The sequence below is a fragment of the Oryza glaberrima genome, chromosome 4, assembly GCF_000147395.1.
Source record: "Oryza glaberrima chromosome 4, OglaRS2, whole genome shotgun sequence".
NCBI classification, from domain to species: domain Eukaryota; kingdom Viridiplantae; phylum Streptophyta; class Magnoliopsida; order Poales; family Poaceae; genus Oryza; species Oryza glaberrima.
Genome location: NC_068329.1, coordinates 15,002,283 through 15,017,113, shown reverse-complemented (window position 1 = coordinate 15,017,113; position 14,831 = coordinate 15,002,283). Strand labels below are relative to the sequence as shown.

The 14,831-nt window shown below is 45.1% G+C and overlaps 1 protein-coding gene across 1 annotated transcript; it reads left to right on the top strand.

Annotated features, from left to right (window-relative positions):
- The first annotated feature begins 13,050 nt into the window (after nt 1-13,050).
- On the top strand, nt 13,051-14,568 carry LOC127770801 (uncharacterized). The gene is made up of 2 exons (XM_052296598.1): nt 13,051-13,507; nt 14,465-14,568. The coding sequence occupies exons 1-2, from the start codon at nt 13,051-13,053 to the stop codon at nt 14,566-14,568; spliced, it is 561 nt and encodes a 186-aa protein (XP_052152558.1).
- The last annotated feature ends 263 nt before the right edge of the window (nt 14,569-14,831 follow it).

Here is a 14,831-nt window from a genome sequence, read left to right as displayed (position 1 = left end):
AATCTCTGTGTCCTCCGCTTTCTTTTTATTTTTGTGTGATTGATAATTTGTGGAAAAACCCAAAGGCAAACGCCGAATCAGCGAAAAAGGCCAGGGGGGCGAAACGAATCGGCCGAAGCATCGCTCGCCGAACGTTGAAACCACAACAGCTTATCTCGAAAAATAACTAGGCGAACAACGTTACGTTCGATCAACATAAAAACAAAAGCGTTTCTTTCAACACAGAACGCTACGGATCGAAAACGAACGACAAAAAGCTGAAAAGTCAGTACACCTATTTCGCTAATATACGCAAAGGGATCGACATGTTCCGACCTAACAAAAGCACAAAATGTGACGATGCGAAAAATAGCGAAAAGGAAATAAAACACATCTTTATTAACTTCAAGAAAGTAATCGAAGAATAGAAGGTTTACAACACGATACAACTCACCTTACAAGTAAATTACATCTTCGCCCCCGTAATCACTATCTCTCCCTAAGGAATGGTCAGGCGAACTAGGTTCGTCATCACTACTAATGTCATATACAACCTTAAGAGGAGTAGGGGCGAAACACAGACTAAACTGTAACGACGCTGAAAGATCGTTTCCTGACGTTTTGTCTTCTGATGGTTTCGCCAAAAGTGAGCCATATCCTCCAAACGTCTTGAATGAACAAGATCGTAATCTTCTAAGGTTTGCCCAGGGTGCGCCCGCAACCAATCGGCAACTTTGAAAACCTTGTAACTGCGACCGTTTATCTCCATTTCGCGATAAACAGGCCGAAATGGACATCGCATCTTCGGCAGACCCTTCAATGCCACAAATTTCTCGTTTTGGTTTCGCCAGCCCCCAGAAGAGGGCCGAATGCACGATTTTCGGCGAACCCCCTGGTAGACAGTGCAGAAAAGGCAAAACACAACTTACATAGTAAGAATAGGCGAAAGAAGGGGAAGGTACGGCATAATGCGAAATGAGCAAAATAATAATATGCCAAAGACTTCGATCATCAAAAAGTGGTTAAGATCGCGTCATACATTCCAAGTATACAAAAGGTCTTTTTAAGGTTTAGAGGCAGCCTGCCGAATATACATCATTTGCCTCTCCAGGCAAACGTAAAAAGAGGAAGGAAAACTACAAAAATCTAAGGAAAGGGTGGAGGGCCTCACACCTCTGGGTGATCCTAGGCATCGCCTCCAACCTCTTCGCCCGCGGCATCCTCTTCTTCGCACCGGTCTGCCGCCTCCGCCCTCGCTAGTTGCTCCAAAAGGCGTGCCTTGGCAGTGGACCGGCCATCCTTCTGCCAGAACTGTTTTCGCCACGCGCGAAGAGCGGGCGAAATGTTCTGCGCACTAATCTCCCAGTCCCCCTTCGCATAGGTAGGGAACTCGGCGACGTGCTCGCAGCCGAACTGTTGCAAAAGGCCTAAGGTGAAGGCTGCCGATACGCGCGCACAGCAATCGCCGTACGCGGTGGCGCAGTCCGAAACCGATCCGCCAGCCTGCTGGGTCCACTCGGAAAAGTCAAAAGCCGAGGCATCTTCGGCAGGGACCCCTCGCACCTTCGCGCCCATGTCAGTAAGGACGAGGTGGAGCGTTTGGCAAGCCGTTCTCACGGATTCGGCGCTCTTCGCCGTCTCCCACGAAAACCGCTGCAACTTCTCCGCGGCGCTAGATTCGGCCCTGCTAGCCTTCAAGCGAAGAGCCTCCATCTTCGGCTCGGTAAGGTTATAGTAATCAATCAGCACCGCCGAATGGGCTCTCTCCTTCTCCAGTTCGGCCTTGAGGCGATCAACCTCGGCCCTGGCCTCTTTCCCCTTATCCAGCTCACACTAAAGGCGCTTGACTTCAGCTTTTGCCTCTTTGAGGGTGTTGGCCAGGGCCTCCACCTCCAAGTTCTTGCGGCTTATTTCGTCGTCCTTGGCCTGAAGACGGCTCTTAAAACCGTCAAAACGGGCCCGCACGGTTCGCTCTGTCGAACAGTGAGCCGCAAGAATCTGGATGAAAGATAGGAGCGGGCGGAAAAAAAATGAAAGGTTAATTGCGAGACGTAAAAAGGGAGGGGGGCGAAGAGGAAAATGAAGAAGGAAGAAAAAGCATACCCGAACCGCTAGGTTTTTAATAGCGAAACACCCCTCATCGAACTCATTCAGTTCGGTGAACAGGTTCGGGGTGCCGGCGGGCAGGACAAGATTGCTTACTCCCTCCACAAAGGGAATAAGGTCCGCCCGGGTCTCGAAGTCACCAGGGGCAAAGTGGGGCGCAGCAAGGGAATACTCTGAGGCAGATGCTTCGGCGGCCGCACACTTCCCCTTCGCCTTGACCAGTGGCGAAATAGCTGGTTCACGCAGAGGGCTCCCAAAAACCCTCGCCGCAGCCGTCACGATCCGTTCGGCGGAGGCTGAAGCCCCGGCAGCGGCGCTACCGCCTGCCCTAGCAACGCCGAATGGAGGAAGGGGAGCGGTCGAAAGGTCCAGACTATGGCCAGCGGGTGAAGTCGGAGTCTCGTCAGAAGACTCGTCGTCGCTGAAAACGCGAGCGATGTCGACGAGTCCTTTCTTTTTAGAGATCTTCTTGACCAGACCTCCTTTCGCCCCCCGACGAGAATGCAACTAGGGCCTTTGCCCCTTCCAAATCCTTTCGTCGAAGGGGGGAGCTGTTCGACTCCACCCCGGTCTCGTTGTGACCTGGACTTGGGGTAGGAGTGTAGCCGGGGGTGTCGACGCGGTCTTCGATCGCCTCGTTCGCGGCCTTATCGACCATGGTCTCCACCTCCTCTCCCTCCTCTCCTTCCTCCTCGCCGTCACGTTCTTTAGCATCATCCTCGTCATCGGCGTCGGAGTCCGACGAACTAGGAACCCTTCGCTTCCTAGGGGCAAGCTTCACTTTCCCACGCATTCGCTTTCGCGAAGGCCCTGCATCGTCATCGGCTTTTTGGGGGTTCGCCCGGGGAGGCAGTTCGCCGTTGTAAACCCGGTTCGCCCGCCCAGCCGCTTGTTGTGTTAGCGGCTGGCTATACTCGACGACTGAAACGTCGCCGATCATCCTGCAGGCCTCGGTTTCAGCCTGGTCGAGGGTCGACACTGCAAAAGTAAAGGGTGTAGCTACGTTAAAGGTCAGACAAAGCAAAATAACGAAGCACAGAAGTGTATAGCAAAAGAACGGTCTTACTGTTCATCCCCTCAGGAAGAACCAAGTTCGGCAAACCGTCAACCTCTTCGCCTTGCTCAACCGTGACTTGCCATGACTGGGAGAGGAGAAAGATGCGAAGCATACAGAACTCCTCCACCAAGTCACGACAGCTAAGGCGGGAGAAAATCTTGCGCAACAGGACGAACCACGCCTCCATAGCGCCATCCACGGCGATCTTGGGTTTCCAGTTCGGCGCAATCGCCCTACGCTGACACCGGAGGGCTTTCGCCGAGTCAGAACCAGCCGCGAAGGGGATGGTGTGATAGAACCACCTCTCCATCCAATGGTGGTCCCACTTCGACATGGCAGCGTTCACTGGCCAGAGATCGGACCGCTCGGGGCGAACGTTAAAGTTCACGCTCCCGAACACTGTCTTCTTCGTTCCGGCCGGGGTAATCACCGTCTTCGAGTTCACGGTGGCGAAAAATATGGCGCCGAAGAGCTCGGCGCTAGGCTCAAACCCGGAAGTCCGGCACGCCCAGTCGAAGATGGAGATCCGAACTAGCGCCGACGGGCTCAACTGTGGAAGCTCCACCTGGAAAAGGTGAAGGATCTCCGGCTACAACACGTTGCACGGAAACCGTAGCCCCGCCTCAAAAAAGACGGCGAACACCACCATCCGATTATCGACAGGCTTCGGCACCACGGCTTTCCCCGGGGCGAAAGCCTGCCCCTCAACCAACGCCCCAGAGCTGACCAACTTCGCCAGCTCGACGTCGTCCACGAGAGAAACCCCCAAAAAGGCGGTGCTGTCATCATCGACCCAGCTGGGATCCGGTCCTTTTGCCGAAGCAGGGTTTGGCTTGCGAGGGGCCATGGTGAACGGCGTGTATGCGGTGGCGAAGGAAGAGAATGGGCGAAACACCTGAGGGGACAAGAAATGCTGTGGAAGAGAGGAACGGAAGAAGAAAGCGCACGCGGTAAAAATGGCAAGTGTGCCGGTGAAAAGGAAAGAGGGGTGGGAATATATAGTTCACCCGGGCAACGGTTCGCCTACCCACCAGTTATAAAGCGCCACGTGTCGCAAGGGTAGGCGAAACGGTAAATTCCCGCCGACCGAGCAGCACAGTAAAAAGCCCATAAAGGGAAGGCCCAATACTGTTCCTTTCTGCCCGGGAAAAGAAAAAATATATAAAAAATATATATATATATGCCACCAATCGCAGGAGGCGAAGCGCGGCGAAATAATACCAGCCACACAAATAACAAACTTCATTCGCAGGAACAATGTAGGTTTCGGCAGGAGCATCGGTCAGAAGGGGGCGCCGCATACCATACCACATGGTTTGCACGGTCTCGGCCGAAGCTCCAATCTCACCCTTGTCCGTGAGGGGCTTGTTGGCGGATGGCATGAGGCCCTTCGACCAAATCTGCCGAAACCCGTGGCGAAAACTATGGAGCAAGAACGGCGAGAGGCAAAGAGTACCTTGCCAGGCCAGAGGCGTCCCAGGCGAAGGGTGCAAGGCGAAGAGCATCTGCCAAAGGAAGGCGGCTTTGCCATGGCAGGTTCGCCTCCGCGAGGGCCGAAGAAGCCTTTCCGGCCCGTCAAGCCTGGGGGCTATAGGGCCGGCAATCGCCCGACAGCCCATCAGGAGCCCATGAGCCTCCATAACTTTATGTACCCCTGTAAATGTCCCTTTCGTAAGGGTAATCATGTAAATTCCCCTGTATAACCTAAACCCTAGTAGTAAGAACCTGTAATGGTGCTATAAATAGTCCCCTAGGGCCATGTAATAGGGGGATCACAAGAGAGAGATTCAAAATTTAATATACTTCGTTTTTTTTCCAACCACTGTTGAGTATCCACGTCTTTCGACGTATGCGGTTGTCGTTTCGACAACACATATGTTGTATCCAGTAGCTATATTAGTACTAAGATACCTATTATTAGTTGTATACTAATTCTCAAGGGCAAATGTGTCTTTTTACAATGAAGTTAACGGTCAACTGACGGTGGACTGACGGCAATGGCATAAAAGGGAGGAGAAACTTGAACTGGTGGCATAAAAGGGAGAAGCCAATTTGAAGTGGCATATAAGGGAGCCAGTTAATTTAGAATGGCATATAAGGGATTCTCTCATTATTAAAGGTACACATCGATGCGGTTGTGTAAGCAACTCAAGTTTATCAACCAAATCTGAACTCACAAAGTTATTGCAACTCTCACTATTAATTATAGTACGACATGCTCTATCCTTAACCACAAACTTTGTTTCAAATAATTCGTGGTACTGCCATTGCTCCGCTTTCTCCATTTGAGAACTTAGCACTTGTTGCACCAAAGTACTGTCATCACGTGCACCTTGTTGGTATCGCTGATTTTGAGCGCCACTCATACCTGTCATTGCAAACACAAAAACAACAACAAACAATGAAGGTTATCCCTAATAATCTGCTATGCGGTGTAGTGGTACCCCTCAATAACTCAGCTAAGTGGAGCACCTTACCAAGCTCTTACAAGTGCCTTACCAGCAATGCTAAGGACGGTACAACCGGTGGCTGGTTCGTGACACCTTGAAGGACATGATGTGGCGATTGGAAGGATCAAAGCGGTGCTGACCAGAAGTATATATGTGTAGCTTGGGAGGCACAATATATAGTAGCAAAGTAACGCAATTGTACTAATCAGAAAATGCAAAGTTGAATAATAGTTCAAAGTACTAGTCAATGTGCTGGCCTAGTCTAGACTCAACTCTAGCTCAAGCAAACACCCGACAATACTAAGGACTACATATGAATCAATGCACAACTCAGCACTCTGAAAACATACTCAAAGGATGAATATTGTTTTTCTTTCTTGGTGCTTTTTCTGCCTTTTTTTTCTTTTTTTAGGTGCAGCTTTTTTTTCTTTCTTTTTCTTTGCACATTTCTGCCTCTTCTTTTTTTTTTATTTTTTTACTTTTTTTTCAACAAGAACTGAAACTGACCTCGAACAAGGACTCAAATGTAAATATGAATATTACAGGGACTCAAATGCAAAGTGCAAAACTAAAATTAGATCACCTCAAAATGGAATGCTCACATCAATAGGTTCCCTTTTTATAAAGATATCTCAGATCCGTAACAAAAATTTGATATATGGAAGACTACGGACTCGATACCAGGAAACAGGAGGTGGAGGGTCGGGGTCGGCTTGGTTTCTTCCTCACGCACACACGGGCATATGCGACACAGGAAAATCTAACAACCGTGCAACTCTAAAACCGCTCGATTAAAACTTCTCCAAACCACAAAAACGGAAACCCGATGATGAGTAGATCCGATTTTTCAAGGTCCCGGCAACAACCGACGAGATAAAAAATTGGACCCAAAATTGACGTACAATTCACAGACTTGAGTGATGAACCCTAAACCTAAGTGATAAACAGAGGCAATACTCAAAACTAAAAATTAAATCTAAAACTAAACCAGCACTCGACACGACGATGCAACCTAGAATTCAACAACGCAAAATCTAATAGAACAATGCAACGACTCAAATTGTCTAGGTAAAGAATAAATATTTTTGTGTGGCAATTTTCTGATTATGGGAAGATAAATTACCTAATGGGCAACAGCGCTCTGATACCAACTTATGAGGGGTGTAGGTCCCGATCTTCAGATAGGTATTGATAAACCGTCGATTTGGGCAGAGTCGCGACACAACTCGATCTGGCTTCTAAACGAACACGCTACAGAGCCCCGCAATCGCAGCACCACGTCTCCACTGGTTACCAATCGTGCCAAAACCCGGTTGACCTCGCCGAGAAGGCTAATCCCTGCACGCGAATCGAAGAACACAAGCAAGAACAAGATAGATTACAACCAAATTGCATATGAATGATTAAGCACTTGAATTTGGGGTTCCACAAACCGATCTAGCGACGAAACTGTTCTTGACAGAATAATCTAAGCAAAACCCGACTCTAAACGATGACGACAACTGAATTAATATGATTAGGGACGTCCTAGGGTTAGCCTAGGGCGCACACCCCCTTGGGCTAAGCCCACGACACAATTACAAGGCCCAAAACTCGAAATCAGATACGGACTGGATGACATACATGGCTTGTTTTGCAGATCCCCGGTAGCTCGGTAGGAATTTTGACATGGGACCAAAAAACATCTGAAAGTAGACTCCATAACCTTTCCAACAAGTACTCATCGGCCCCAAAATTCCTTCTAGATTAGCGGCTAGGTTCGTTTGAAGTTGATGCTGTCAGGAGGCCTGAATCGCTTGTCTTCTATGGCCCAAAAGTGACGTGGTGAGGTAGAAGTAGACTTGGAGAAGGTCTTGGTTTTGTCCCCAATCAACTTCTTCAATAATCCATGCATTCCTTACGCTCGGTCTCTTTTTCTTCGCCCAAGCAAGTACCTCTGCAAACAAAAACACACGAAACTCATTGTGTAGCAACGTTTGTCTAAATATATAACAAGTCAATCTAATGTAGAACATATGCACCTTTGGTTGATTAATACATAAGGTAGTCATGGTAGTCATGATTATATCCGAGCTAGTTGTGTCCTCATCAGAGGTTCTAATTAAACCAAGGAAAACTCACTTATTACCTCCAAATTATAGAACTTTGGAAAATTATGGAAAAGCTAATTACAACTTCTAAACAAGTACAACTTGATATTTATGAATTACATTTTCAGAACTGTTAAATTATAAAAACTGTTATAACTTAATAAAAACTGTTATAACTTAATTATAAAAACTGTTAACTGTTTTAAAAGTAAACAATGTACCTAAAGTTTTTTTCTTTCTGAAGACCACTTTCCATTTTTTTGAGCTTTTTAGATATAACATTTCCAAGCGGAGCCACACCTAAAATTACTATGTTTATTACTATAAAATGAAGTTTATATTGAATGTAACCTAATTTTAGTAAAATATAATGGCAGATGCCTTTAGATTCATACTTTATATATATTTAGAATCCGTGCAACGCATGGGTTGTCGGCTAGTTCTTCTAACAAATCAAGGCCGTGTGGCGTGCGGGAGAACGGCACGGACGCATTGTGGAGGTCGTGGCCTTGCCGGTTCGTGGCTCGTGCAAGTGTTCCCCTCCCCATCCTTCGAGCCGGTGATGGAGGAAGAGGAAGAGACGGCGGCGAAGGAGGAAGAGGAGGCAGCAAATCTGGTGCCGACCTTGTTGACATCCCTCGAGCCATGTTGTCGCCCATCGTCGTGCCTCGCTTCAAGCCGCCGGACCCATCGTCGTCCTCCGATTTGCGCCACCGCTCGTCGTCATCACCCGCTCCAAGCCATAGGCCATAGTGGCCTCCTCGACCCCTCCGTAGCCTCAACGGCGGCCTCCACGACCCGTCCGGTTTGATGCGTCGCCGAGGAGAGGGTAGAAGTCGCGCCACTACTCGTCCTCGTTGCCCCCAACCGCGGGCGGCAATGAGGAGAGAGAAGGGATTTGGCGTCGGCCCAAGCTACTCAAGTACGGTAACATGGTCTGTCCATAGGTGTGCTTAACTAGTGGGTTGACTGTTCAGAATCTAACACAAGACTTTGTGATAAAACAAGTTCCGTGGTATGGCTTGCTTGGGAACTATGACATGCTATGTGCTAAGGACATACCTTGCTGGATCAAGTAAGTCATGCCTTCTCAAAACTAGACATGTGTCCTTCTCTGAGAAGGTCAAAGACCCATAGTTCATCTGGCTTGCCAGGGGAACCTCTCGACCGCCTGAGAAGGGCTATCATTGAGTGTCTACCGACATAAGGACGATGGTGTCGCCACTGGGTTTCACGTCCCAGTTGCTGCAGTGCGTCAGCTGCCGAGCCCATCCATCGCATTTATCATAGATTCTCTTGGGCAGTCGCGTTACTATACCCGCACCAAAGCATCTCCCAGATAAGCTAGCAGTATATTCAGTATAACATGAACATAATGTAAAGTAGGCATTCTCGTATACTCGGAAAGTATTTCATTGCCATAAATGTATGGAGAAGAGTATTCTAAATAAAGTACAAAGCTTACAAAAGAGGAAAGGAAAGCTACTAGAGCCATATCCGAACTCTTCCGAAGACTTCTGGACTCCTGATTTCTACTCTATTTCTATTCCACTAGCTAGATAACACTAAACTAACTTGAGAGAATATGATAGAGCTCTTGCTTGAGGTGTGTGAGTGAAGTGAGGATGAGAGCTCCTTTTATAGCCTCCCAATGACGGTTGTGACGGTTGGAAAGGTCGGTAATACCCACCAACCATCATTGGGGAGCCATCTTAGCCGTCCAGGAGAAACCTGGAACAAATGGCGCTGCGAGGGGTTCGGCCGAACCATGGGTCGGCCTAACCTGGCCAAAAAGCGACAGGTGGCCTCCTCCGTTGCTCTTTTCCGTAGACTTGTGAATTTTGGCCCAATTCATCGTGTCAATTCTGAGTTCTTGGCCCATTCCTACATAAGTCTGGTTCTAGACATCGTCCGATTGATTTATCGTTTGAGTTTATGTCGATTCTCCTCCATTTTATGATTATTCTTTGCAAAAGGTTAGTAAACCTAATACTATCATGTATATGCATTGCAAGTATAACTAGTTCTCCTCTATTTTGGTAATATTGACGGTCGAAACTGATCGCTAACAACCGTCAACAGTAACATGGTCTATCCATAGGTGTGTTGAACTAGTGGGTTGACTGTTCAGAAGCTAACACGGGAATTTGTGATAAAACAAGTTCCGTGGTATGGCTTGCTTGGGAACTATGACATGCTATTTTCTAAGGACATATATACCTTGTTGGATCAAGCGAGTCATGCCTTCTCGAAACTAGACATGTGTCCTTCTCTGAGAAGGTCAATGACCCATAGTCCATCTGGCTTGCCAAGGGAACCCCTCGACCGCCCAAGAAGGGCTATCATTGCGTGTCCACCGACCTAAGGTTATTATCATAGATTCTCGTCCCAGTTGATGCAGTGCGTCAGCTGCCGAGCCCATCCATCACATTTATCATAGATTCTCTTGGGCAGTCACGTTATTATATTTCCAAAGTCAGGTTTTCACACAGCCTCTTCAGAAGTTATAAGATGTTGCAGGTGGGCTTGGCGACTGGCGTGACATCCCACGGTGGTTTTATTCAACGGCGGATACACAGGCGTGCTGGCCTAGAAGGACATAATGCAAGCTCATGATTGTAAAACAATGTTTTATGTCTCCTAGCGGAGTATGCATGACAGAGGTGGTAGGGTATAAAATCATAGCGGCAACTCAGTGCATAGGAGAGATTATGAGATTCGCCCAAAGTTCTGTACTGGACAACACATGAGTTGGGCTATTATCCAGTAGGAGGCCTGAACCCGTATACTTGTTTTGAGTGTGTTTATTCTGTGAGCAGCTCAGAGTACGCCAAGACGCCTCAGAGCCCCTCTAGATCCTGAATCGTTGTTCCCCACAACTGCCAAGCTCATCTCTCTGATAACGGGTGATGGCTAGATGTAGCCCCCAAGGCTGGATTTGCACCGGTAATGTCAGCATTGCTCCTGGTCACACATGGTGGTACGTGGGGAGAAGAAGGCTACCTTGGAAGTATTGTGCTATGGGATGCTCCCGTGCGATGGCCAGTCTAAACGAGGGAGGGTGGATCTTTTCTCTCTCACCATCTTCCTCCGCAACTCTTCTCGCAATGCTGGGAAGTTGTTAATGTTTCAACTACTTAGAGCCCTTTGTGAGCGGTTCGGTAATAGCCCTTTGCATGTTTGGCAGCATTAGCGACAGTCGATTCAGTGCCAGTCTCTTGGTGCGAGTTTCGAGCGTCGACATGTGGGATGTGTGTTTGTTTCTTTTTCCTTGTCGCAATTATAGTTTACAGTAATATATAATTTTGTAAATTTTTTCTGCTATATCAATATGAAACATCGAAATGTACAATTCGTTCGGAGAAAAAAAATTTGTTGGAATTAGGAAGCTTGACATTGTTGAACTAATTTGTCCAAAAACATATTGTTCCAACATTTAATTAGAAAGTTATTTAAGCAGACGTTTTCAACACTGGAGTAGAAAGTTTCTTCCTACTAAGTTTTAGAGCAAAAAGTTATAAATACAACATTCTAAAATCAGGGTCCAGTCTTGCACCCGGCCTCCCGTGTTCAACGGTAGGCATGCGTCCTATATGTGATCCTTCAGCGTATCCACTCGTTGATCAGTTAAACTATTGATGACTGGTTTGCCCGTGACGCACGGTATTTCTAGTGTGCTTCCCTATAAAATAGTTGTTCACTTCTTCTAGAGTTAACCGTAATCAATTGTCTTAGTGGTGAAAGCTAGCGTACCTATGTACCGCACATGCAATCTGTCCGTGCCTTTATCATGATTCGTTTCCATAATATAATCAAGTGTTTAGAGGGGACTTCAATAGTCCATGGCCCTTCTCACGGAGTAGAATTAATATTTTGGCCAGCAGACATGTTGTATTGTTGTGCTTTTCGTGCATACACGGTTGTCGAAAATTCCTACTTGCCCTGTTTAGTTTCAGGGTGTAAAGTTTTAGCGTGTCATATCGGATATACGGATACACATTTAAAGTATTAAACAGAGTCTAATAATAAAATAAATTACAGATTCCACCTGTAAACTGTTTGGTGAATTTATTAAGCCTAATTAATCCGTTATTAGCAAATCTTTATTATAGCACCACATTGTCAAATCATGGCATAATTAGACTTAATAAAAGATTCGTCTCGCAATTTACACGTAATTTGTGTAATTATTATTTTCTATATTAATACTCTATCCACGTGTATGAGACAGGGTGAAAAGTTCCGTGCGAAGTAAACCGGACCTAACTTAGTTTGTTTGGACAAGTTGATGTCGTTCTCAAACTACTCCCTCCGGTTTCATTTTAATTGACGTTTTGGACAATGACACGGTCTATAAGATATATCTTTGACCTTATTTTTCTATTATAATATATATAATAAATAAATGCATGTTTACTTTTATTATAGTACTTTAAAAGACAAATCTAAATATGCTGTTCTAGTTCCTTTAAACTAAATATTTTTAAAGTTATTGATAATTTAAGTTATAAAAGTTTGACCTCAATCTTGTGCAAAACGTCAATTAATATGGAACTGGAGGGAGTACTAATTGACTGACTTGGAATTGACTAGAGAAGGTGGCACCATTTACGTGAGAACTACGGTTTATCTTACCTCGTGCATTCCAAAGTCAAAGGACTAATCCACACGTAAACCTACCACTGGATTTATTAATTAGAGTAAATTATATTAGTAATACATGAACTTGTTATGTGGATGCAATTTAATATATAAACTTATAAAATGCTCGTTTAGTTACACGAACTTGTCTAGTTCATATTATAATGTGACGTGCATACGTGTAGTGAGTATGCATAAGACATGCAATATTTATAAATTTGATATGTACTTTATCCTTCATCATGGAAGTGATGAATTTCATATATTTCTAACCCTTATATCATTGCTCGGTTTTTTTTATTATTTTGTACGATCACTATATCTCAATCTATTTTTATTGAAGATGTGTTTATCTAATAGCAACCTTCTCAGATATATATTTACATAGTATCCCGATGAGCCCCTAAATTAGTAAGATTGGCCATGTTGTTTGTTTTTCACCTTACTTCGCACGCACCAGACAAATTCATGTACCAAAACGAGCGTTTTACAAGTTCGTGTACTAGATTACACCCACTTAATAAGTTCGTGTATCGGTGATGCAATTTACTCGATTAATTACTTAATTGTATGGTAGCAAGGCGAAGCAAAGCAAGAGTATGCATGCTGTGCGGATCATGCGAAGCACTCCACTTATAAGTACATCATACTGGACACTGATCACCAAGCAGCATCCCTGTGCCACACTCTCCTCCAAACACCCCAAGAGGCAAGAGGCAAGAGCGAGATGATCCGCTCACTACACGCCGCGAATTCCCTGCAACTTTTGCTTGTCTTCCTGCTGGCGACGACGACGCTACTGACATCGGCGAAGGATTTGGCTGCGCCAAGAAGGCAAGAAGGGCATGGCCGGGTGGTTCCATCAACGGCCACCCTCGCCGGTTGCCATAATTCATGCGGTGATCTGACCTTCGTGAACCCCTTCGGCATCGGCTCCGGCTGCTTCCGAAGTCCCGACTTCGAGCTCACGTGCGACTCCACCACAAGCCCTCCGAGACTCCTCTTCCGCGATGGTATCACCCAAATCGCTGATCAACCAGACTGCGCAAGCGCCCGTAAAAACCAGACGAGCTATGCTTGTGTTAGCAACAAGAGCATTTGCAGGGACTCGGAAAATGGCTACAACTGCGTCTGTCGTAATGGCTACATAGGAAATCCTTATATTCTGGATGGCTGTTCACATGGTAATCTCCAAACCCAATGTTTTTTTAATGCGTACTAGCATTTGTTTGAAATGAAGTAGGCAATGAAGTAACTCGTCAATCTTGATCCAGTTTATTAGAAATGATGTACCTCGTCAATCTTGATCCAGCATATTTTTTAATGGCTGCTAAATCCCTTTATTAAAAATGAAGTACCTCGTCAAATCTTGATCCAATTTGAAGGGATTAAAATCAAATATGCACATATATCACTTATAGAAACAGAAGCTGTAGTCCTAGCCTGCACATCTTTTTTTTAAGCCAATCTGCAGAAAACAAAATATGGAGAACTGTACAATAAACTATCATTCAGTTAAAATTTTCTTACTTACCAGTCATATAAGTTTACACAACACACTGTAGGTAAGCTTAATATATGTACAACTCTAGTATAACTTTATTTTAATTTTCATTGATTGTTTTAATTTTTTCTGTTGACGAAGATGCATTGTCATATATTAATTAGATTTTTTTTCATTCTCCATTGGTAGGGATCATAAAAGTGATAGCATTCATTTAAAGTTAGATTATACTCTGTTACCTTCTCAATAACTGAATATATGAGTGTATCGAATAATGATCTAGTGGCAGAAAAAAAAAGTGATAAATAGACAATTTCAGGCATTTAGATAAATACTCTCTCCGTCCCTAAATATTTGACGCCATTGACTTTTTAAAACATGTTTGACCGTTCGTCTTATTCAAAAACTTTTGTGAAATATGTAAAACTCTATGTATACATAAAAATATATTTAACAATGAATCAAATGATAGAAAAGAAATTAATAATTACTTAATTTTTTGAATAAGACGAACGGTTAAACATATTTAAAAAAGTCAACGGCGTGAAATATTTAGAGACAGAGAGAATAGTTCTGTAGATTCAAATTTATATGCTAACAATCATGAATTAATTATTTTTCCTTTCTTTGCAATCAGGGTATAACCCATTACAACGGAAAATGAATTGTATCCGCCAGTGTGGGAATATCAGCGTTCCATTCCCGTTTGGCATGGAAGAAGGTTGTTTTGCAGGAAAATAATTTTACCTCAACTACAAAAATGCGGCATCATCAACCCTTCTATTGGAAGACCAGTATCATGTGACAAACATATATGTGGACAACGGGACTCTTGAATACTACGTTGACCGGGAAAAATATCCTGAAACCAGTATCGGTACTTATTATGAACCGGGGAAACAAAGTCTTTATGTTCAGGTTGGGACACCAATTGTTTCTGTCCAATGGGTTGCTGCTCATCTAACATGTCAAGATGCAAAACGAAACAGCTCTGGATATGCCTG

Coding starts and splice junctions, on each gene's coding strand:
- LOC127770801 (XM_052296598.1), top strand. CDS start 13,051: ATGATCCGCTCACTACACGCCGCGAATTCCCTGCAACTTTTGCTTGTC. Junction 13,508..14,464: donor TCTGGATGGCTGTTCACATG/GTAATCTCCAAA, acceptor CTTTGCAATCAG/GGTATAACCCATTACAACGG.